The sequence below is a fragment of the Neltuma alba genome, unplaced genomic scaffold, assembly GCF_004799145.2.
Source record: "Neltuma alba isolate B1F8T4 unplaced genomic scaffold, ASM479914v2 tig00010875_pilon, whole genome shotgun sequence".
Lineage (NCBI taxonomy): Eukaryota > Viridiplantae > Streptophyta > Magnoliopsida > Fabales > Fabaceae > Neltuma > Neltuma alba.
Window position 1 is genome coordinate 944647 of NW_021635666.1, and position 25273 is coordinate 969919.

At 31.8% G+C, this 25273-nt stretch overlaps 2 protein-coding genes and 1 pseudogene across 3 annotated transcripts; 1 reads left to right on the plus strand and 2 right to left on the minus strand.

The window, feature by feature from the left end:
- Nucleotides 1-218: 218 nt before the first annotated feature.
- Nucleotides 219-2750, minus strand: LOC114759624 (uncharacterized; annotated as a pseudogene).
- Nucleotides 2751-7428: 4678 nt separating this feature from the next.
- Nucleotides 7429-8124, minus strand: LOC114759603 (uncharacterized). The gene has a single exon (XM_028948808.1). It carries the CDS (start codon nt 8122-8124, stop codon nt 7558-7560), a length of 567 nt encoding a protein of 188 aa, XP_028804641.1. The 3' UTR covers nt 7429-7557.
- Nucleotides 8125-19075: 10951 nt separating this feature from the next.
- Nucleotides 19076-22422, plus strand: LOC114759654 (zinc finger BED domain-containing protein DAYSLEEPER-like). Of its 2 annotated transcripts, none has more exons than XM_028948866.1 (3): nt 19076-19454; nt 21699-22032; nt 22134-22422. In XM_028948866.1, exons 2-3 carry the CDS (start codon nt 21735-21737, stop codon nt 22229-22231), a joined length of 396 nt encoding a protein of 131 aa, XP_028804699.1. In that variant the 5' UTR covers nt 19076-19454; nt 21699-21734; the 3' UTR covers nt 22232-22422. The 2 variants fall into 2 exon arrangements, with proteins under 2 accessions (XP_028804699.1, XP_028804698.1); XM_028948865.1 differs by lacking the exon at nt 19076-19454 and adding an exon at nt 21535-21557.
- The last annotated feature ends 2851 nt before the right edge of the window (nt 22423-25273 follow it).

The window sequence follows — 25273 nt, forward strand, 5'->3', positions numbered from 1 at the left end:
TCTGACTAGCTAATATTTATCACTCAAAATTCAACACTAACATAAATCTTTGAAAAATATCCATGCATGTATATAACATACTTGTCCGATCTTAAATATAAAACATATTTTGGAGAGTAATTTATATTATAAAATGGTTCTTATATTTAAAACTAGAGGAATATATTGTATCTCCAAATTAAAAGACTCTCTTAAGATTATATCAACAACAAAAAAAATCACACCATATTAGAAAGAGGAGCAGGTTCAGGCACACTAGAAGCCTCAAAACTCTCAGAAATCTCTCGATAACAAATCCATAAAACTGCATGAAGCAAAACAAGAGGCATAGAACAAGTGCTAAAGTCACACGTCGATGAATCCCTACTCTTGTCACAATTAGTTGAACCATAGTGGCGATTGCAAGTAACACGACAAAAAAAACAGTTTATTAGTGATGGATTAATGACCAAGAAGTGGTGGATTAGTGATGGAATGAAATTTTATCATTAATCCATCAAAAAAATCTATCAGTAGCGACAGAATTAGTGACAGAATTTTTTCTGTCAGAAATTTCTGTAAATAATTCTGTCACTAATTTTAATTATAAAATTTTTAGTGACAGAATTTTTCTATTGCTAAATTGTTTGTCACATTTGTTACTAATTTTGTCATTAAGTCTATTCCATCGTAGTTCTGTCATTAATCCGTCACTAATTTTAAATTTCATTATTTTAGATTATAATCTTACAACAATTTATATAATAACATAATTAAGAATATAATGATTTAAATACATTTTTAATTTTAAAATAATTGATATATTTGTAGAGTTGATGTTAATGAAGTTATCATCCCCATTCATCTCATCATTAGATGCATATTGAGAATAAGAAGACAATTTCTTTGAAAATTCGTTTATATTCCATTAAGATCAATTCCTTTTGATTATTAATAATAATTAAACAAATATGATAACAATATTAATAACATTTTTTTATATAAATTGATATAAGAAAGAAATAATTTTATTATATGTATAATATATTGAAAGATGTAATATATAATAGAAATGTAAAACTAAAAAATGAATTTAATTATAGGAACGCCTCAATTGCCTCAATTTATGATTACAAATCAAACTAATGGTGAAGTGAATTTTAAATTTCAATAAGTAAACAATGAAATCTAATCATTATATAATTGATACCTATGCTATAGATTGATTTTAGTTTTCAATGCAAAAACAAATGTTATATGCAAAGGATTTTAAGAAGATAAATTATATAAGATACATATCTTTCCAAATCATTTATGGAATATTTATTAAATTTTATTATAGTAGTTATTTTTTGAATAACAAGATATTTTTACTAATTATAAATGGTTTTCATCAAATAGACAAAACACATATAGATAATTTAATATAATGTAATATAATACATATATAATTAAATTATATATATAACTTATCAATATTAATTAAAGAATTAAATTTAAAAAGTATACCTATGAAAAAATTATTACGATTTAAGATTCAAAATTAGTGTCATTGGAAATTAATATTATATTAAAAATATTTTTTAAAAATAAAACATTATAAAATAAATAGTAAAACGAATATTTAGAAATTATTTTGTCATAAAAATTGTTAGGATTAAAACTATCATATAGCTTATTTTTAGTTTTTAATAATATATATGTATATATAATTATTTGTGGAAAAGAATACTATATATATATACACTTTTGCATAATAAGTTAATAGGTTCATTACAGTTCAATTGGTAAAGTTGCGTGCGTGCAAAGATAAGATTCCTGATTTGAGCCATGGAGAAGTCACTTTAAAGAAGGATTAGATGGTGGCAACAAGTGGGGTCATAAAATGACATGCCAGATGGTGACAAATGACAGGCGAGGGTGAGGTGGCAGCGACACCAGAGGTAGCCGGTGACCGTCACCGGTGATGATGTGGAGGCACCACGTGGCATTTTAATCTTTTTTAAAAAAAATCAAATTAGAGATTGATTAGGGATAGAATTGTTCGTCACTAATTTGTGATGAACATTTTCCATCACTAATTAGCGTGGACTACTGACAAAAAATATTCATTGATAAGCAACGAGGGAATTTCAATTCTGTCGCTAATCTAATTAGTGACAGAAGAATTAGCAACAGAATCTTCCGTTACTAATATGATTCTATCGTTAATCCGTTACTAATTTCGTTGCTAATTGCTTTTTTTTTTGTAGAGTAAAGCCAAAACAAACCTTTTGTCTATAACTTTGTGAAGGAAATAAGAACTAGGGTATGCCCTATAGCAGAAAGTACAATGTTGTCACATAACTCATAATAACAAGAAGAATAAGAGAAACCTTGCTTTGAGGGACTAGAGTAAAGCCAAAACAAGCCTTTTATCCATAACTATGTGAAGGACATAAGAACTAGGGTATGCCCTATAGAAGAAAGTACAAGGTTGTCACATAACTCATAATAACCAGAAGAATTAGAGAAACCTTGCGTTGAGGGACTAGGGTTATGAAGAGCGTGATCCATGCAAAGAGTGTGTAATATAGCCCTACATTGCCCAAGTTTCTGATTATCTGTACAACTGCAGATTTTGGGATTAAGGGAATACTAATAGGACAGTAAAAGTTGAAGTCCTTGAATTGCTTTCCATGAGTTGTTTTTGGTTCATTAAGTTCATTAGTGGATGAAGATGGTGGTGTTGATGATGTGGCAATTCATTCGGTTGTTCCAAAACTTGCCATGATTTGGTGATTTTGCATTAAACTCTAAGTTGACTTTCCTAGAGAAAGTTTTGAAAAAGAAAGTTTCTCTGTCTGCTTAGTTTCGTTCAGGTTTGTTAATTTATAGCTTCAAGAGGAAAGAGAAATTTCCTAGTGGAAAACTTTGAATAGAGACTTGGTCATGAAATTACAATAGTAGTTTTTGTTTTTTGAACGTAACTTATCATTAGGTTATTGTGAAAGGAAAAACTAATCCGTCGGTCTTTTGGTCTAACCTAATTTTTAATTAATTTTTTATAATATTTGTTAGGAAAAAATCCATATGAAGTCAACTAGACTAATGAAATCCCAAATGAGCTTGATAAATTCAATAATTTTTTTTAATTAGGTCATTGAGTGAATTTAGGATTTTGAAATGTAAGTAAAATGACTTCACTACCCTCTGTGTTCGCTGTTTAACTTAACTGCAAGCATACAAGGTTGCAAATAGTATAAAAAGTATCATTCTCTGAGAGACTAAGGCAATTAGTTAAAAAATCACACTTGTGTTCATGATTAGGTTAAGTGAAATCATTTTGCAAATGAAGTTGTTAAAGAAAAGTATTTTTGAAAACAAAGATTAAAATCGTATTTGAAAACTTGACTTTAAGACAAAAAAGGATTTAGGATTATTTCTTTGTACTATGGTTCATAAAACTTGATTAAAAACTTCTCATTAGTATTTTAATGATAATCTATATTAGTCCGAGGTTCACAAATGTTGATTAAGCTTTCTCAAGTCAAAACCAAGCTTTGCAATCTTAATAAACTTTCACAATCTCTTATTTAATGTTAATTAAAGAATCTCAATAAATGCCACTCTTAGTTTAGCAATTTTAGGTTAATAGGAATATCTCTATCTACTAACAAACCATCCATTTACTTAAAAACTTTAAGTCTAACACAATTCTACCTAAGTTCTGCAACCAAATGGACTCTCTCAGGCTCCATTCAAATAAACAAAACAACACAAGTGGTGATCAAACACTTAGAAGCAATAGGCACAAGATAAAATTAACACATAACTTCATTAATCACTAAAAGAGAGGAATAAACTAGTCTAATCCTCACAATAGTTCGAAGCAATCCTAGAACCAAGAGTTTAATTAGCTACTCATTATCCAAAATGAACCAAAACTATACAAATACATCTCAGTCATATCGGATTTGAAGTAGAAAAGAGAAGGAAAGCAAAATAAAAAAAAAGCGTGAGAATTATAAAAATCTCTTCATGAATCCACTTCAAGGCTCCCAAGCTCTTCAAAACCCTTTTCTCCCGAGACCTAGTAGTGTGAAATCGCCTCTCCTTTTGTCCAGAATGTCTAGCCATCATGTTTCTCCTCCCTTTTTACCCTAACAACATGATAGTAATCAAATGACACAGTAACATATTTTCTTCATTTGCTCTAGGTTGGCCATGGCGAACCAACAACCAGTAGCCATAAATTTCACCCCTCTCGGGTTAAATTTTCCTTTCATTCGTTGTAGCATTGGTTGTGCTGAACCAACATCAAATACACTTGAAATTGAGAGTTTGTTACATTAGTCCTCAAAGCTTTTCCATGCTTCCTTCTAGCTACTCTAATTAGTATGAGTTCTAAATAACTCAAAATAATCACAATTATCATAAGATATCCCAAGGAGCTAGACTAAACATATATTTTTTTAATGGCTCTATTTCTAAGCACAATTTACCTCTAAGAACAGGAAATTAAGGAGGAAAATGTGTTAAAAAAAGATATGAAGCTTTTGAAGTTAACACTTTGTCACATTGACAGTGGTTTGTAGTTACACTTTTTAGCCTTTAGCTCTTCCATTTGCCCCATTTTTATGAACAACAAAGACCATAGAGTTTGTAGAGGAAGTTATCCTAGCTAGTGCGTTGCTGCGCTTTTAATGTTGTGCCTTCATTCTTAGACTGATTGGAATTTATATAAGGATGTATTATGCTTGAGTTCTTTTTGAGATTCAGTGAAAATGTTTTGTAAGTTTGGAAAGTTGTTAATTTCAAATCAGTACCTGTGAACTGCATAATATACCTTTTTAGCTGTTAGGGATGTATTGTACTTAAGTCCTATTTGAAATCATTGGAAATATTTTGTAGGAAAAGGAAGTCGTTAACTTCAAATTAAAATTTATGAGCTGAGTGATGTAAATTGTTAATTCTTAAGAATGCATTTTAAGTTCTTTTGCAGATTTATTGAAAATGCTTCATTTGGAAAGGGAAGTTATTAGTTTTAAATTGAAACTTGTGAATTGTTTAACATAAATTGGTAATTGTTAATTTATTAAGGATTGAAAATCAAAATTAACTTGAAAATCTAACTGGGGGCATTAACGTAATTTGCCAAATTTCTAAATCTCTCTTTGGCTCGTCTGAATTGATTAGAGATTTCAAAAGTTTAGTGACCCATATTGAAATTTGGGTTATTCATTTAACTTTTTAAGATGTTTCCCTATTTTTTATTAGGTTTTTATAATTTCTCAGTTATTCATATTAGTTGATTGATATAGATACTAAACAAGCTATCTGTATGTTGTTGCGAAATAAGAAATAAAAATTAATTTTAAGAATATAATGATAGAATAGAATTTATTTAAATTTATAATCAATGTAAAAATTAAAAAGTATTATGCTCGTATTAGTATCCTTTCATCTGTAGACAGCCTTAGAAATTAACATGTTAAATTTTTCAATCCATAAGTTTTCATTTGTAATTTACAAGTTCTCATTCGTAATAAAATTTTTGCAACGATCTTGTAACCTAAACTCAATACATCCACAGAAATTAATAGGTTCCCATTTGAAATTGACAAGTTCCCGTTTGAAATTCACAAGTTCTATTTCACAACAAAACATTTACATTAAACCTCTTATAACTCAAGTGCGCAAGACAGCTTTATTGTAAATTAACACGTTTGATTTCTCAATTCACAAGTTTTCATTCACAATTCGCATGTTCGCATTCATATAACAAAACTTTTGCAATAAACATCTTGTAACTCAATCTCAAGATATTCTTAGAAATTGACATCCAAATTTCGCAATTCATAATTCATAAGTTTTCGTTTGTAACAAAATTTGGGCAATAAGCCTCTTTTAACTCAAGTACAAGACAACCTTAAAAATTAACAAGTCAAATTTCACAATTCAAAATATTCCATTTGCAATACCAAACTATCATCAATTTTTCTCTTCTAGTAGCTCACAAGCATTGAGGTAAATTGAAATGAATGATCTCTCAACTTTAACAACCCAAATTGAAGTTTGGCTAATTTACAAATTCGATTCTCATCGCCCTATTTTCCTCTGTTTTTCAAATATTCATTGCTTACATAATTACTATACTATCATTTATTCAGTTATGCTTTATTTTGTGTGTTGGTGCGTGCGTCACTTTGTAGGCGTTTTAATACTGAGAAGTGATGTACTACTTCCGATCTTTAATATAAAAGCTAGTTGATTAATTTGAGTAAATTAAAAAAAATTAGTTAAATTAGTTATTTATAATAAATAGGTGTTATTTTTCCTAAAATATCCTTACTAATCAATTGTATTGGCTAGAATTACTATTATTACAAGGGTTATTTTGAAAAAAAAGGATAAATGTAAGAGATAAAGTAGATTGAAATCTTTTATTTAAGACTAAAATAAAAATCAAATAAGTTTTTATATTACGGATAGGAGGTAGTAATATCATAAACACAAATTTTCAAACGACTAGAAGTTTCGAACTACCCTGGCGGCGCCATAAGCATATTATGCGCGCGCCCATTGTTCTGGCATTACCTGACCGGAGTCACATGAAATTTAAACTTTTTTTTTTGTTACCACAAGACATGAAATTTAATTAATCTATACTTATAAAGCAGCTATTATGTGTGCTTGTGTCTATGAATATATATATCGTATATTTTTCACACTTTTGTCAATGAATGAACCATCCTCTTCTGATTATGGATTTATTCAGTTATTTAATTTCAATAACGTGTTACATTTTGCAAAACGCGGTGTCGTATTGTTGAGTTACAGAAATAAACCGGCTTGTGGCTTCTAATGCGCCTCTCTCTAATGTTCTTCAAAATGCCAGGTTTTTAATCAATAAATTCTACATTAAATGAGTGATATTTTGATATTTTATAGGCACAAAGTGGTGCAATTTTGAGTTTTTTTAAATGATTTTTCCAAAACATTAAAATTGTGCAGTTTTCTTTCTCTTTTTGGGAAAAATAAAAACAATGCCCTTTGATGCTCATAAGATATCAAAATGTCACTCATTTTATGTAGAATTTAATTAACAAAAGAAACCAGAAAAAGCATCTGAAAAGTTGAAGTATTAGAAGCCTCAAATCCAGATGCAACTTTGCATTAGATCAATTATTGCTCTTGAATATTACTCTCCTCTAACATTGCTTTATTTATAACTTATATTTATGCTAGTTTAGAATGCTGGCCAAAAAAATAGTTTAGAATAGTTAGTTCATAAATTATATTACATATCATTTTCAACTATTCAATTTCTACATCAACCTATCCATACTTAATGCATCAATTGTTCCAGCATAAAAAAGCTCGCAAAGAAGAGACCTTAAATTGAGGTCTGTGATTATTCACCAATATATAATTCAACTTAGTACAAGCTGTTCAGGAAAATCTGATCGAGTATCCAACATTTATTACTCAAAATTCAACACTAATCGCATAAATCTTTGAAAAGTATCCATGACAATAACGTAGTATATCCAAATTAAAAGACTCTGTTAAAATTATATCAACAACCAAAAATGATCACACCCTATCATCAGAAAGAGGAGCCAGTTCTTCCACACCAGAAGCCTCAATATTCTCAGAAATCTCTTGATGACTAATCCATAGAACAGAATGAAACAAGACCAGAGGCATCGAACAAGCCAAAGTCACACCCAGATGAATTCCCGCTCTTGTTACAATTAGTTGAACCATAGTGGCAATTGCAAGTAGAGCCAAAACAAACCTTTTGTCTATAACTCTGTGAAGGACATAAGAACTAGGGTATGCCCTTAATAGTAGCAAGTACAAGGTTGTCACATAGCTCATAATAACCAGAAGAATCAGAGAAACCTTGCGCTCAGGGATTAAGGCTATGAAGAGTATGATCCAGACAAATAGTGTGTAATATAACCCTAAATTGCCCAAGTTTCTGATGATCCGAAGAGCTGCAGATACTGGGGTTAGGGGAATATTAACAGGACAGTAAAGGTTGAAGTCCTTGAACTGCTTTTCACGAGGTGCTTTTGGTTCATAAGGTTCGTTGGTGGATGAAGATATTGGTGTTGATGATGTGGGAATTCTCTGGGTTGTTCCAAAACTTGCCATGATTTGGTGATTTTGGATTAAACTCTAAGGTGACCTTCTAAGAGAGAGTTTTGAAAGAGAGAGCTTTTCTGTTTGCTTGGTTTCGATCAGGCCTGTGTTAATTTGTAGCTTCAAGAGGAAAGAGAAACTTCCTAGTGGAAGACTTTGAAATTTGAATAGAGACTTGGTCATGAAATTACAATAATAGTTTTTGTTTTGAATGTAACTTGTCATTAGATTGATATAGAAGGAAAAGTTAATTAGCGAGTCCCATGGTTTAGCCTAATTTTTAATTAATTTTTGTAATACTTTTTACGGGTCTTTATAACGTTTTCAACTATTGATATTGTTCTTATGCTCATAATCCGTTAAATATGATTGATATAGATACCAACGAGTCATATGTAAGTTGTTACAAAATACAAATAAAAATTAGTTTTTAAAAATAAAATGACAATATAAAATTTATTTATTATCAATGTAAAAATTGAAAAATATTAGGCTTGTAATCTTCTCCAACTTTCATCTATGTGTAATTTGTAATATAGTATTTTTTATTTTATTTTATTTAGATTCATGTTGGCAAAATTAATTCCGATGCATGTTGAGTGAGAGTCAACTCATCATCAGCTACTACCATCTCTCTCAAAACAATTAACAAATTATAATATAGGGATAAGAATCCTATAAAAATTTAATTAAAAATGAGATAAAATTTTAGTAGCTTGTATATTAATCCTTTTCATTATAGAATTCAAAAAAGACGGCTTGGTTGACCTAAACTATATCATTTAACATTGGAAATGACATATAAGTATATATTATTATTAGATGTCAGAACGTTTCTTGTGGTTTCAAATATTTTGTTTTTGATGAGTTCTACTACATATTAACAAAACAACGAAATAAAAAACTAACGTGGTTCCAATTTTCAAATATTGAATTTAATTCTTTATTAATTTATTGGGTAGGCCCAGTGTCAAAACAAAAACGTCCCTGGTCTCTCGATTTTAAGGCAAAAAAATATACATTTATTCTTTTAACCTTATATAAGATTTTAGTTTGATCTCTTAATTAAAAAAAAATTTTAGTTCTTTAATCTTAAAATCATTATGCTTAAATGATACTACCTTCTTTTTAATATAGGAGCTAGTTTAACATTAATCTCAATTTACTTCACCTCTCACATTTATCCATTGTTTTTAAAAATAATTCTTGTAGTATTTGCACATATTAAAGGTTTAATCAAATGGTAGTTCTAATTAATAATAATTAAATTTTTCAAGAAAAAAATTAACTTAACAAACCTTCTTAATCTGTTTAAATTGGTCAATTAATTCTAATATTAAGGACTGGAGATAGCATTCTTTTGTAACAATTATGATTATTTTGAAAATTAAAATTATATTTTAGTATTTGGGAATATTTTATCAATATTTAATATCTCAATATCATATATTTTTTTAATAGTATTAAATGACTGAAAGTATACTTTTTAAAGTTGAGGGGCCAATTCGAGTTTTGTAAAAAGACCAAAAGTATACTTTGGCTTGATTTTAAATTTCATTTCCCGTTTTACTTGGCAAGAATTAATGGTTAATATTATTATTGGTTCTTATATTTTGAATAAATCTTGATTTTAGTTCATATAGTTTTAAATCTTAGTTTTTCGTCCCCATGTAGTTTTATCCATCCAAATTGTTAGTCCCTATAATTTCAATATTTCATACGAACTTGAATTAGAATTTAATCCTATAAACCAAAATTCGTTAAAACTATAGGAAATCAAAACATATTAAAGTATTGAAACTAAAACCAAAACTCATAGCCATGGGACCAAAGTTAAAATATTCATTAAAATATAGGGACTAGAACCAAAACTCATTAAAAATACAAATAAAAATTTTTTCCAATTTTTCAATTTTGTGTGACATATTCTAAACTATATGCAAAAGTTTTTAATGTAAAAGTCATTTACACATAGTTAAAAATATGTTACACATAAACAGAGAAGAGTTACACGTACTTAAAATTGTTTTCAAATTGACGAACTTTGACTAGAAAGTTAAAAAAAAAGAAGAAGCCAAATTAAAGCGTGAAATGACACGTTGAAAATCAATTTTCTGTTGCAAATTGAATTTTCCACTCAGAATAGATTTTTCTGTCAAAGCCGATTTCCTTGTCCTCTATTTTGCATTTAAGTTGCCTTTTTTATTGATGATTTTTTAACCAGCATTGGTTCTAATCTCTATATTCTTAATGATTTTTTGCTGTGGTTTTTATACCGTTAAACTCATATGGAAGTCTCTATGAAATTATAGAGACTAATATTTTAGATAGAAGAAACTATAGAGATGAAAAACTGCAATTTAAAACTAAAAAGATCAAAACTAGAGTTTGATAGTAAGGGTCAACAACGATATATTAACCCAAAAAATTAAATAAATACATAACCTAGAAAAACCCCGTCAATTTAAACTTCGAGTTGAGTTAAGAACTAACGTCAGGCATTTTGGATTCACAGCTATAGAATTGGTAGTGTTATGATATGAAAATTGAATCAAATATCGTTTCATATGGGGAAAAAAAATCCAAAGCCTCTCATTTCCCTCTTTATACTGGCCTTTCATACTCTTATAGCCCTTGGATAAAAAATTGATGACTAAAGTCTAATATTTTTTATAGCTATCATTATAGAAATAAATAAAAATTAAACTTTGATCTACACATTTCATAACTATAATATAAAAAATGAAAAATTTTAATTGATAAAATATTATAATAATAATTTTATAAGAAATTAACCTTAGACCATTCATTTTTTTATTATCTAAAAGTGTATAGAAGCAGAGAATCTGGATAATTGATAGAAATCTCTATCAATCAAATTTTCCTTTTATTAAAAAAAATCTCTACAAAACTGACCATGTTCAAATTCGGTTAAAAAATGTCATAAAAACCAATAAAAATTTATCATATCTTTGTAGAGTTATTGATTTCGTTTTTCTTCTTTTTCTTCGTTCTCCTTATTATATTTTGGATGTCAGGATAATAAACGATGCTCTTTTTTTCTTTTTTTCCGGCTAGTGAAGCTAGGCAGGTATTTCAGGGTATTTTATTTAGCTCAATTATTTCTAAAACAGAAACCTTACTCTGCTCCAAACCTGTAATTAATGCCCCTTTTCTCCAAAAACGGATGGCCTATTTTCAATTGCTAACCATTCAAAATTTACATATGAATGAATCTACCCCCTCTAGTTCAAAATATAAGATAAACTCTAGTGGAGGGGCTTATTTTTTTTAAAGATAACATTCATTTTCATCTAAGTATTTAATGGTTTTTTTTTCAATTTTATCCTAACATATATTCTCTTTCCTTTTTTTTAATTTAAAAAAATATATGCCTTACATATTTATTATTTTAAACTGATTTTAACTAATTTTTCGATAAACATAAATGGATAGTACAAGTCTACTTCCTAAATTTACAACTCAAACATAATATATATTTAATTTACACATGAATCTGTATAATTTTTGATTACTTCGGAGGTAAGACCTCTTTGATCTGCAGATAAGCCGCATTACATTTGTCAAAGGGTCATTTAGACTTTTTATCACATGTAAGAAAATGACATTTAGCGAATTCACGGGTCTTATTTGTATATAAGTCTCTTATCAGGGACATATACGTAATTTTCCTATATTTTCGTACTTTATTTGAAAAATTGTAATAAATTCAAACTGGGAGTAAAAGTCGAATTTGGAAATGAAGATTCAACTTTGCAGGACAGTAAGTTAAAAAAAAAAATTTTTAATAATGTGTTGCATTTTGAATAACTCAGTGCTATGCATTTGAATTGCTAGCTCATGAACAGTACTCCCAATCTAGAGGCCTAACTAATCTACCAAGAAATATTTTTGGAATTATTATAAAAATAAGCATGCAAATTGAATTAATCCTCACCCCACATGAAAGTAAATGAATTCTCCAATTCAATTTTGAATTTTTAATAAAATTATGAGAATCATCCGTACATTTATATCAACAATGTATAAGTCAAGTTTTTTATGTCATTATGTCAAATTCTTTAATTATATGTAATCATGTATTCTATTTTTGAAATATTACTCCTCTAGTTCTTAATGTAAAACTTAATTAATTAATTTGAGTAGATTAATGATGTTAGTTAAATTAGTTAATATCTTTTTTTAAACATCCTAATCATCTTCTTTAATATAATTTAAAGATAATTTAATTACAAATTATTTGAGTAACATTTAATATAATTTAATCATAAATCCACATGAAAAAAATAAAAGACATGATCATAAATGATCTTTAACATAATGGATATACTAACTAACTAGATCTAAATATTTTTCTATTTGTGTATATTATATCTAATCATTCTACCGATGGGGATTGGATTTATTAGAATTGGTTACTTCATCATAACGTGATAAACTAATTTTCAATCCTTACTAGGCCTACGTCTAACAAACACACTACCAGTAGAATAGAATGGTACCTCTGTTCAATTAGAAAATATCCAATTAATATCTTATATATAGGTGAATTTCACTATTTCACCTATTCAAAACAATAAATATTTTCTTTTCCAGGTCCAGATTTTTATATTACTTCCAATCCTTAATATAAGACCCGTTAGACTTTTATTTTGGTCCTAATATAAGACTCCAATATTTTTATCTATAATATTTGTGCATTTTTTTCTCAAGGTAGTTCTTCTAATAATGATAGTTTAAGCCAACACACTTGATTAGTAAGGATTTTTAGGAAAGATAATATCTATTTATTACAAATAACTAACTTAACTTATTTTATTAATCTCATTTAATTAGTTAACTAACTCTTATAATTAAGATAGGAGGTAATATTAAATATTGAAATGAGTTTTACGGGGAAAAGAAATTGCACTCTACGAAACTCTATAAAAGCGTGCAAAAAATTAGCCCACATCTCCACCCGCCGTTTGACTTTTGCGATGGCTTCAAAGTCGTGCCCTGGGACGTTTCTTCTGAAAAACAACGTTCTCATTGATCAGTTTATAGCTTTAGACTATTATTAAAATATTTTATGAGTAAATTTATTCTATTTTTCTTTTACTATATTTATGAACTATTCAAATCAGATATTTAATTTATTTATGCAAAAATATAATAATAATTTTTTCAAAACATAAGGAAAATAGAAAATGATGCACCATCAATTTGAGCGTTCCAAATTTAAAAAATACTTTTGTTTTTGTCTTAAAAATAAAAGCTATGATCATAATATAAGCATCAACATATAAAAATGTTAGATTTTGTATTAGCTCTTGATGCCTTGATGATGGGTCAGATTATTTAATTAGAGTTCCTTACCTAATTAAATATATAAATCAAATTAGAATTTGTTAATTTATTATACAATAGTGTATTCATTGTGACATTGTCAATTGAGGAAAAAACAAGGATCATTTTCTAAAAATTGGAATATGCCGGTTTCCTAAAATGAGGAGTAGGCAAACTTTCCCATTATATGGAGATTTCAACTTTCCTATTATAAGCGGCGCCTCCCTCTTTTTGTTCGTATGAGTTTTCTGACTGTCTCCTTTTTTCTCTCCTCATTTTCTTTTCTTGTGTGGTGCATATTCACCTTAGTAGTTTAAAATCTGCATGAGAATTTGGTGATCCAACCTAAATTGTACGCCAAATATGCTTATCTTGTCCCTCTTTTATTTTACTACCAAATGATTACAAATCTATTTATTACTATAAGAAAAGAACAAACCAATCTAAAGCAGAGAACAAACATCCCCATATGTAGAGATCATAAGCAAAAAAAAAAAAAAAAATCCATAGTTAGATATAATGTTTTGAATAACATAACTAACAGAATATAAAAACAAAAAGTATGTACTGGGTCAAATCTATCCTGAGCTACCAATGCTTACGTAGAATTTAGACTACTAGAATTTAAACTTGAATAGCACAGTATAACACCACACAAGAGAAAACAAAGAGATAAGCAGAGATAACCTGAAAACTCAATGATTGGGTGTTGACAAAAGGGGAGAGATACCTCTTATTTATAGGGTTAGGGTGACCACAATTTAGAAAGATATAATCTCACTTACTAATTACAGGATAATATATTCCGATTTACAATCAAACTATTAAAGCCTGATTGATTTCTCCTCAATTCTCAATAAGCACCTTAATGCTTGATTTGGTTCCCTATTCAATTACTCATTATCTCTTAATGACGATTTATTTTCTTGATTGACTAGGATTTATTTAATCAATTGCTAATCAAACAGTCTAGCCCATCAAGGGTGGACTTGGACCAAGAGTCAAACAATAACAAAATTAGCGAAGACTTATTTCCGTAGGATAATATAATGACTTAAATAAGAAAATGTGTCATAAAATATGTTCCCTGTGTTTATGTGTTTCAACTCGATTTAGTTTGTCATTCAACTCAAGTCATTATTTGTATTGCGCACCAAATTAAACTAGGCTAACTTTGTAGTATAGAAATCAACCTAGATTGTATTAACTTGTTGAAACAATTAATAGAAACTCTAATTAGATTAGACAACCAACAAACAGATACAAAAGATTGGGTTTTCATCTAACATAACATTGTAAATTTGAATTTCACTATCAATAATGTAAGGGCTAAGAGTAATTTGAGGAAAATTCTTTAAGCATGTTTCCTATTAAGCTACTGGATCGAAGAAATATTAAATCATTCGAACAAAAAACAAATGGTCACGCGTTGTGCCAGAAAAAGAAAAAAAGAAAGAAAGACAAATGACCGCGGAAGTCGAAGTCAATATTATTAAACAGTGCCTTGTTTGGAAATCAAAGCAATTTTGGAAAAAAGTCAACTTTTTTATGCTAAGTGAACTAGGAGAACCGTTCGTCAGAAGCACTATCAAAATTGGTGTGCGGTTCCAGAAAGTCAAGGACTGGCTAATAATCTCATAGACACATTTTGATTTTTCAAAATGGTTTATATTTTATTATTTTTCTTCACCTTTGTAAATGTACACCGATCAAATTTCCTTCGTATAGTTCAGATCGTATATACAAAATGCACCCTATTCACCCGTCATATATTTGAGATATATATCTGACTCATTTCAAGTTCATCGATCGGCAAAAACCTCCTTATCAGGGTTTTCTAAAGTAATTAGAATACCCACACGACACAGAATCACAGTTTGGATCGGTTTATGTTGTGTTTTCTAACTCAACAAAACATTTGAAAAGCTCAATTACCATTATCCAAGTTGAAACAACCTTCCTAAATAAACAGATAAACCCTTTTTTTTTTATAGTAACTTTAAGAAATAACTTTTTATAACCAAACCATGCTAAATACAAACTCAAATTATATCACAATCATCTACACTAACTAATTATATAATATTGTTATCCGTGATAGAAAAGAGCAGCATCCAATTATACATCCTATCATGGATAAAAGAACTTTTCTTAACTCATTTAAATACAAACTATATAAAAAAGGATCAATCTTGTCTAATATGGTTATGAAACAACATATAATGTAGCTCATAAATCAAAATATTAAAAATTAAATCTTAATTCATACTTTATAATAAATTCATAAATAAATCACATGCGAATATGCGATCCTAGGCCTCTGGCCACCTATCAGCACACATACCACAATAGTACACTCAAAGGACATAAGAAATAATAATGCATGAATCAATTAAAACCAATTTATCCTAAGGTGGCAATATACAGGATACAATATAGCTCATAAATCGAGGAGACACTACAAGTTGCTAATGTAGCTTTACTCCTCCTGAACCTTCCCTGACGTCCCTCCTTTAAAGTTTCACCTGAAAAATGTTAAACAATAGGAATGAGACAACGTCTCAGTAACTAAATCCCTAACTATCACACACACTACATGGGCTAGCAGGTGTCAGGTGGGATATACATAGTTAATAATAGTCAATAGACACTTAGCTAATAGTTGAACTCACAATAACCATATAGGTGAAATATATTTGCCAATCTCAAGCAACTGATGATTTCAAAAGAGATAACATACTTTTTATTTATTCCAAAGATATAAATATCAATGAAGATACCATGTCATATGAAACCCATGAACCCAAATTCATCCTTATATCCTCCTTATTTCCGCCGATTGGACCCATGGGCTAAGTTCTTTCCATTTGACTGGCTACTCTGACAAGCTCACCACTCGAGTGATATAGACCGGCCAAAGACCACAGAGCACTCGATGGACCATGGGTCCCCCCTCGAAGAACTAGTGGGGTATCGTAATCCCTCGAAGAACTAGTGGGACAATAATAGTGGCCAACCCTAGAGCTCCGTATGGAGGCCGATACCACTTGGTAAGTATATAAATCTCAATAACTCCAATCATCTCCTTCCCCCACCCAAACTAGATGCATAGGGTTCAAAATAACACATTTATATACATAATTAACCGAATTCTAGAATAAGACCTGATAGTCATAATCATTAATTTCTAATAATACAAACGATTTCAATCATTTTCAAAATAGTATCCCACCAGACAGTTCATACAAAACATAATATATGTATACAAAACTTGGATATAAAATTACTCACCAACCTCATACCAATGCATGTAACAGATAGAAATTTAGTTACCTGGTTTCCTAGCTAACAATCAAGTACAAACGAGGCCCGTACTCAAAAATGCCACAATAGGATTTATATCTACAATTAAAATTAAAATATTATTTCTACAGTATGAGAGTAAACTATTCACAAATTTCTAACCTTTAACGCTCCCTCTAATACATTTAGCTGTTATTCGAAATTCTAGCTCGAAAGGCTTTTTCTAAGATTTAGGGTAAGAACATATATATGATGATTTAAACCCGATTCCAAAAATTTCATTACTTAAGTATCCTTTAATTATTATACTATATTATTAGAATCATCAAATTCATAATGTAAATAGACAAACTATAAATTTATAACTTATATTCCATCTTCGAAGGACTTAGACAAATAGACTTAGTATGAACCAGGTTATTCTCACTACAGAGTTAAACCCTTAATCTAACCGTTGAATTTAATTTCCTATCTATCATGATACTATCCTCCAAATTATAGCCCAATCTAACGGTGAATGAACTTTAAAATGCTAATTTACTATTCAGGACTCTATTTGCTAAATCCAAAAGATATAAGTTAAAAACGTACCTAATAACTTGTAACTTGAAAATCAAAATGATGATCCAACCCTTGAAATTAACAATTTGGATGTCCCAAATGGGCTGACTAAATTTCAGTCCGATCCAACGGTTAATAAACTCAAAACTAGCACTTTTCTGAGACTACCTCAGATATGTACGAATATTATTTACTCACTTCAAGCTCCACTCACTATCTCCTATATATAAGCTCCTCAAACTCCTTCGCTCTAAAGATTAGTCGATGTGGGACTTCTATACCATGGTATAATTTTCTAGAATACCATCCACACACACAATCACACATAAAAACATTATTAAAATAATAATAATAATAATTTGCCTATATCTAACCTTTTTTTTATTAACTTAATACTAAAATATATTTATTTATAAATTTAATTAAATACTAGATAAAAATAAGGATGTTACACAAGTCATTTTCACAATGACTTCCATTGATCGATTATTGCCTATATTGACATTGCCATTACTATCTTCTATTTACATTATCTCATTACAAGAGACGTTAGTCTTGTGGTTTATGGCTTTGGCAGCTCTTCTGTTTTGGGCTTTTCGATTTTCTTTGTATTTTCATCGTTGGAAGATGTCGATCAAAATGAACATGAAAAGGGATCTCCGAGCAAAACTTCAAAAGATCTCATCATGGCTAGCTGTTTTGACATATTCATTGGTGATCTTGTTGTTAGCAATGGATAGCCACCTAATTGAGTTCAAAGAATCACAAGAATCCTCGTCCAGATGGCCAACCTTATCGTTTTGGATGATCAGTTTCGCAGCCTATTTTTTGTCCCTTTTAATAATGCTTCTTGTTGGTGCTCAATTCAGTGGCTTGCAGATTACGGTACATCTCCTTTCAACCATGGTTATGAGTTATTTCACACTCAGTTTCACAGGCTCAATTTGTAGCCTCACCCTAGGAATACCTCTCTTAAGCTCTTTCACGTTATCATACATAAGAAAATGGTTTGGGCATTGAGGGTTGCGCATAAACAGTGGGAATCATTTTTCAAATTATGTGTAGTCTTTTAAGTTTAATAGGACATATTATTGAGGTTAATATAACATAGTCACGTCTGATTCTTTGGAATGTCCTAATTAGATCATTTACGGTAAGTATCAAACCCTGATGTTGTGTATTGTATGTTGATACAAAAAATTGCAGCTATATGATGGTATCAAATGAGATGTAATTAGAGCCGGTAATAGGCTCAACCCACCAACCCGCCACTTGGTGGCGGGTTGGGTTGATAAAAATTAGGACCATTTTAAAATGGAAGTTTTGAGCCCATAACCGCCAAACCCAAACCCGCCGCGGGCTAACCCGCAGGGTTGGCGGGCCAGCCCGTTTAACCTTTTTTTTTTTTGTAAATTTTTTCTTTTGCCTCTTGGTCAGACTCAGTTGGTCACTCTTCACTTGGTCTGTATACAGCTACACTATCAATCTCGGCCCAGTCCACACTCCACAGTCCACTACTCCACACACCACACTGACTCACCGAGCACTCCAAGTCTATGTCCCACAGGTTTCAACACGGCAAGTCGGCAACAGCCAACGCCCAACAGCCATTCAGTGATTCAGCTAAGCTAACACCGCAACTCCGCAACACGGTCCCAGAGTCCCAGACGGCCAGACTCCCCCGCAACACTGAACACTCTCACTCTCCTCGACCTCGACCCAGTCTCCCAGTCAGCATCACCGCGTCGCCCTCGGCCAGTCCCAAGCCGGCAAGCCCCAAGCTCTTCGCCTTCGGCCGCTCTTTGTCTCTGTGTTGCGCTTGCGCCTTTGCCCTAGTTCATTTTCCAATCTTCCACATTCCACGATCAGAGCCTCAGAGGTCCAGTCCAGACTCCAGAGTCGGTTGCCCCCATTCAATTTCAGACTTCAGAGCTTGTCGCTGCGTCGCCCCCATTCAGATCTCAGAGCTCGTCACAGGCTCACCGCGTTGCCCCTACCTGAATCTACCTCCCCTGGTCGACTTGAAGTCTTGAACGCCGGCAAGTCTCAAGTCTCGTTGGCGCGCTACACACCTACACGCAAGACCTGAGCATCGGCATTCGGCAAGTCGTGAGTCTGTCAATCATCAGGTATACCATACTTTGTCTCTTCGTAGTTCCTAGTTCCTTCTCTGTCTTCGTCTCCCTCTCTGCCTCTGGACTCTGGAGTTTGGAGACTGGTCGAGCTCGAGACTCCAGACACGAGTGTTGCTTGTGTTGGAGTCTAAATATGAAATATGAACTTGTTCTGATTTTGTCTCTTCTTCACAATCACGGTTTCACTTTGGATTTTTGGTAAATTAATATATTGTTTATTGTTGTGAAATCTGAAATGTAAAATAGATTGAATTGGCTGTATAACACTATAACGAATTGAACTTGCTGTGTTGGTGGCTGTATAACGTATTGGACTGTTGGTTTTGTATATAGGATGTCATCTGCTAGTCCTAATGTGCCTGTGCCTAATGATGGTGGTACTAGTAAGAATGTTGTTAATGAGTCTCCCTCTCAAACCAATGTTGTTGTTGATGGAGACAAAAGGTCTGAAGCTGACTCTTCTGTGCATGACAATGGAACTGGAAAGAAAGCTAAAAAATGTACATCTAAAGTGTGGAGGTATTTTACTAAAATTGGCAAAGTAGATGGGCAAGAAAAGGCTACATGTAATGGCTGTGGAAAGGCTTTTGTTGTTGGGGGTAAGAATTATGGCACTTCCACCCTTTGGCGTTATGTGGATTCATGTCATTTAGTCCCTAAATACCATGACATTGGTAGTATGATGTTAGACCAAGCTGGGAAAATGAGAGCTAGACATCTTGATAATAACAAATTCCGGGAATTGCTTGCTAAGTCTATCATTGTGCATGATTTGCCATATTCCTATTATGAATACGAAGTAGTTAGGGAAACACATCAGTTTTTGAATCCTGAGGCTAGGTATTTTACTAGAAAAACTGCTGTGGCTGATGTTTGGAATTTGTATCTTAAGCAAAAAGAAATTTTGAAAATGACAATTGCAAAAAGTCAAAGTAGAGTGTGTTTAACCACTGATTGTTGGACTTCAGTAACTACCGAGGGATATCTTTGCTTGATTGCTCACTTTGTTGATGAGAAATGGAATCTCAATAGCAAAATACTTGCATTCACACATTTGGAACCACCACACACTGGAGTTGAATTGGCTAAAAAGGTGTATGAATTGTTAGTAGATTGGGGGATTGAAAAGAAAGTGTTTTCTATTACTGTTGATAATGCTTCAGCAAATGATAGTATGAAAAACATTTTGAAAGAGAGGATGAATTTGAGTAATAGCCTGATATGTAATGGTGAGTTTTTTCATGTGAGATGTTGTGCCCATATTTTAAATCTCATAGTTCAAGAGGGATTGAAAGTAGCAAGTAGTGCTATCCAAAAGATCAGGGATAGCATTAGATATGTAAAGGCATCAGAGGCAAGGGCAATCAATTTCAAGAAGTGCATTGAGCAGGTTGGTGTTAGGTGTTCCTTGGGTTTAAGGTTGGATGTTCCTACTAGATGGAATTCAACTCATTCAATGCTTGAAAGTGCTCTTTACTATCGTCGTGCTTTTGCTACTTTGGCTTTCAATGATACAAATTATCACCATTCTTTGACAATTGATGAGTGGTCTAGGGCAGAGATGATTTGTGAATTCTTGGCTCCATTTGCAACAATAACGGAGTTGATTTCTGGCACATCATATCCAACTTCAAACTTGTATTTTGTGCAGATATCAAAAATTGAGTTACTGTTGAAAGAATTTCTAGATCATGATGATGTTGTGATCCAAAATATGGCTGCAAATATGCTTGAAAAGTTTGACAAATATTGGAGTGATTATAGTGTCATTCTTGCAATTGCAATCATTCTTGATCCACGTATGAAGTTTGATATAATAAGGTTTTCTTATGCACAGCTTGATCCTGTGAATCATACTGAGAAGATTGAACATATTAGGAAGAAGATGTACTGTGTTTTCAATGAATATAAAATCATGGGTGTGGTTGGATCATCATCGTCAACTCCTAGTCTTATTGTTGCTCCAAATAATGATTCAGGTTCTTCTAATGTTAGTGACATGAACATTATGTTGCCAAGAACATCAAATCGGCCTCCTTCTTATCCATCTAAAGGTGGTATTGTAAGACATGGCGCCTAAACACTATGGCTTTTGGGGTAAGTTTGATATTCTTTCATTTTTATTTGTCATAATGGATCCAAATCTGTTTATTTTGTTGAACATCAAATCGGCCTCCTAGTCTTATTGTTGCTCCAAATAATGATTCAGATTTTTTATTGACACTTTTTATTTTGTAGGATTATCTCAAATGCAAGAGCAAGGACACTGCATCAATGGAAAAGTCTGAACTTGACTTTTATTTAGAAGAAGCAACAATGGATCCAAATCTGTTTCTGGAGATGGATGTTTTGGATTATTGGAGGACCAATGCAGCTCGCTTTCCTTATCTATCAAAGATGGCATGTGATATTTTGAGCATTCCAATCACCACAGTGGCCAGTGAATCAGCATTTAGTATTGGTTCAAGAGTTCTCACAAAATATAGAAGTTGTCTTCTTCCACAAAATGTGCAAGCCCTTATTTGTACCCGTAATTGGATGCTTGGTTTTCCATGTGATGATTCTGATGAAGGTAATATAATTATGTTTATTTCTTTATCTCATTTTCATTATTTATAATTATAATCATGTAATGTATTTTTCACTTTGTATTTTGAATTTTATTTGTGACAGAACCAGCTGAGCAAAAAGATGGTGGTTTTCAAGCTCAACCAAATAATTTCATGTCTTCAAATCATGCCTCCAACTCCAACACTATCAATATTGACTGATAGCTCATGAGTGATGATTGAGCACTTGATAGTTGATAGTGATTTATGTAGTGACATGTGACTTTGTAGTGGTGTTAATTTGGATTTATGTTTTAATTTGAGATGTTTGTTAAATTATTAAGGACATATCATGTTTATGTAATCATATGTTTAATATTTTGATATATTTAAAAGTTGAAACTTTGGATAGATTTCATGTTTTATTTATGATAATTTCTATTTGTATTTTTATTTTAGGTATTTAGGAATTTGAGACTTTGAGTAGATTTTATTTAAAAAAAAAGTTAAAAAAAGTTGGCCGGTTGGTGGGCCTAACCCGCCAACTCACCTTGACGGGCTGGGTTGGAAAAATTCCAGCCCGCCAAAAAGCGGTCCTAAAAATCCCAGCCCGCCAAGCTTCAGGCCCGCCACGGGCCAACCCATAATCGGCAGGTTGGCCCATATTACCGGCTCTAGATGTAATCATCAAACTTGCAACTCTAAAAAAACTTGTAGTTATGGTGTCTGCAAGGCATTCATTCGTTTTCCATTACTTGCATGTGGTGATTTGAATTTTTTTTTTATTGTTATGTTAGCAAGATTTAAAATTTTAATATCTACCCATGTCCCTGTTTTACCGTTGAATAACTAGTTAACCACAAAGTTTTTCATTGGCCCCAGTTGACATGGCCGCCTGAAAGGACTGCTTGAACAAGTGCTTGGCTTGCCTTTCTTCTTGTTCTTGTTCTTGTTCTTCTTTTTCTTCTTGTTTTTTTTTCCCAAAGATTTGGATTGGACTTGACCATGTTGATCAAGTTTTGGTTTACGATGTAACATGATAATAAAGCACCAGTTTTCTTGTCCACTGGTTTGCTGCATATTTTAGACCGACCTAGTGACTAGGGATTTGTTTAGAGCTACTTATCTTATGTACTTCTAAGTACGTTCATGCAAACCAATACAAAACTCTCCCTCTATAATTATCTCATATTTTGTAAATTATGATTTAAAAACTATTTTTGAAAACGCTTACCACCAATCCAAACAAGTTCTAGTTTGTCAGCTTTCCACTTACACTAGCTAGTTTAATTTGGCTCTACGAAGAATGATTTCCATAATGCCAAAACTAACCTCTCAACATATAAATTGGCATCGTAAATGCACATAGTTCATAAGTAAAAAGATCGAGGTGCAAATTTGTTCCCAGAGTTTTTACTCAAGAGTGCTGGTGTTTGGAATTTTTTTGAAAATATATTTACTCAAAAGTTTAAAAGCTTTACCGTTAAAAATTTTAATGAGCAACTTTCAACGGTCAATATTAGATTTTAAGGGTTGGAAACAATATTGCTATCATTTTAAAATTCTAGGGCAAATTTGCTCAAAAAAAATTTTTAGATGCCTAAAGCTTATGAGTAAAATTTTTCAGGACAAATTTACACATTAATTCTAAATAAAAAGATGTTAAAATAAGTAAAATCAAAAATTACACAGACGCTATGTTTTTAAACAATAAAAAGGTGTGATCCCTCCCATTACTTTACCCACACCCACCCCTACCTAATCACGTAACATCCTGAGTTTTTATCAGGTTTTTAATAACCTCTTTTGGTTGATTTTGAGGATAGATTAGTGATTTATGTAACACCCTAAGTTTTATCGGGTTTTTAATAACCTCTTTTGGTTGATTTTGAGGATAGATTAGTGATTTAATCTTGATCTTGGTGTTTGGGTTGGATTTGAGGTATGTTAGAGGAATAGGTGAACGTACCCCTATCAGGGTATGTTCACCGCGGCGCACCGAGAGTTCCAGGGGAGAGTATCCTTTCGGGAATGTTTCGCCGCGGCAAAGGTGAGGGCATGTCGCGATGAAGTTTTTCTGGGCGGGCGAGAGTTTCCTCTTGGGAAGCTTTCGCTGCGGCAAAATCGAGTTTTCAGGCGAGTAATCCCTCTCGGGATTAGTTCGCCGCAACGAAAGGTGTCGAATCTATATAGACGCTGGAGGGTTCAGTGTGCGAAAATTAGAAAATCTGAAGGAGGAGAGAGGAGCTCTGCTAGGGTTTCGGTGTTGAGGCTTGGGAAAGACATTTCTAAGGATCCATTACCTCAAGTAAGTGATTTTAACCTCTAATCTACTTTCTTTCTTGGAATTTCTGAGGATTTGTGGTAAAACCCTAGGATTTTCTAAGTTGTAATGGAATTGAGGTTTTTGACCGATTGTTTTGAGTTTAATTGATTGCTTTGGGTTAGTTTAAGTATTTAATCAGTGTAGTTTTCTTGGATTTAAAGGATCTTGAGTTTTTGAAGCTAGGGTTTATGGAAATAGGAGGTTTGTGATTGAGGTTGATAATGTAGAGGTTGATTCTGAGTTTTGTGATTTGGATTGTGTTAAGGAGGATTAAATTGGATGTTTAATCGGTTTAGATTGTTGTTGGAACTTCAATTGTTCAAATGGGATGTTTGGGTATAGAATTCCTATAGTGGGTCCTTGAGGTTTGAACTCTAATTGATGCTTGGAAGGGGATTTGATGTTTTAATGGACTTTTATGACTTTAGAGTGTTGTTTTGATGGTTATACCCTTTGAGTTGGGTAGAGTTTTGGTTGGAGCTAGGAATTTTGTGTCCCCAAATGTTGTGTTGGCCACATTATTAGTTTGAAAGCTAATACATGATGGTTGTGTGTTTGTGTGCTTGTGTAGACCGGTTGTGAGTCTTGTTGGTGCACGGGGCCACATTGTTGGTTTATTGTTCCTTGCTCAGGTGAGAGGTAACCACTTTCCAATCCTTAGTACTTGCTTCTGTGGTATTGTGAGTAGATTTATGTTTTGTGCTCCAAGTAGTAATTATGTTCAAAGTGTATGTTGTGTATAAAAAGGAAAACCGTCTTGTGGGGTTTCGATTGATGATGAATGAAATCTTGAAATTGTGAAGGATATGCCACTGAATGAAGTTACTTATGAAATGTTCAATTACTATTTGATTATGGTTTGAGCATGATGCATGAATTGGAAATTGGTGAGAGTTTTTGATAGTTACTACCATATGGTAAGGCCTCCATTAATGCAT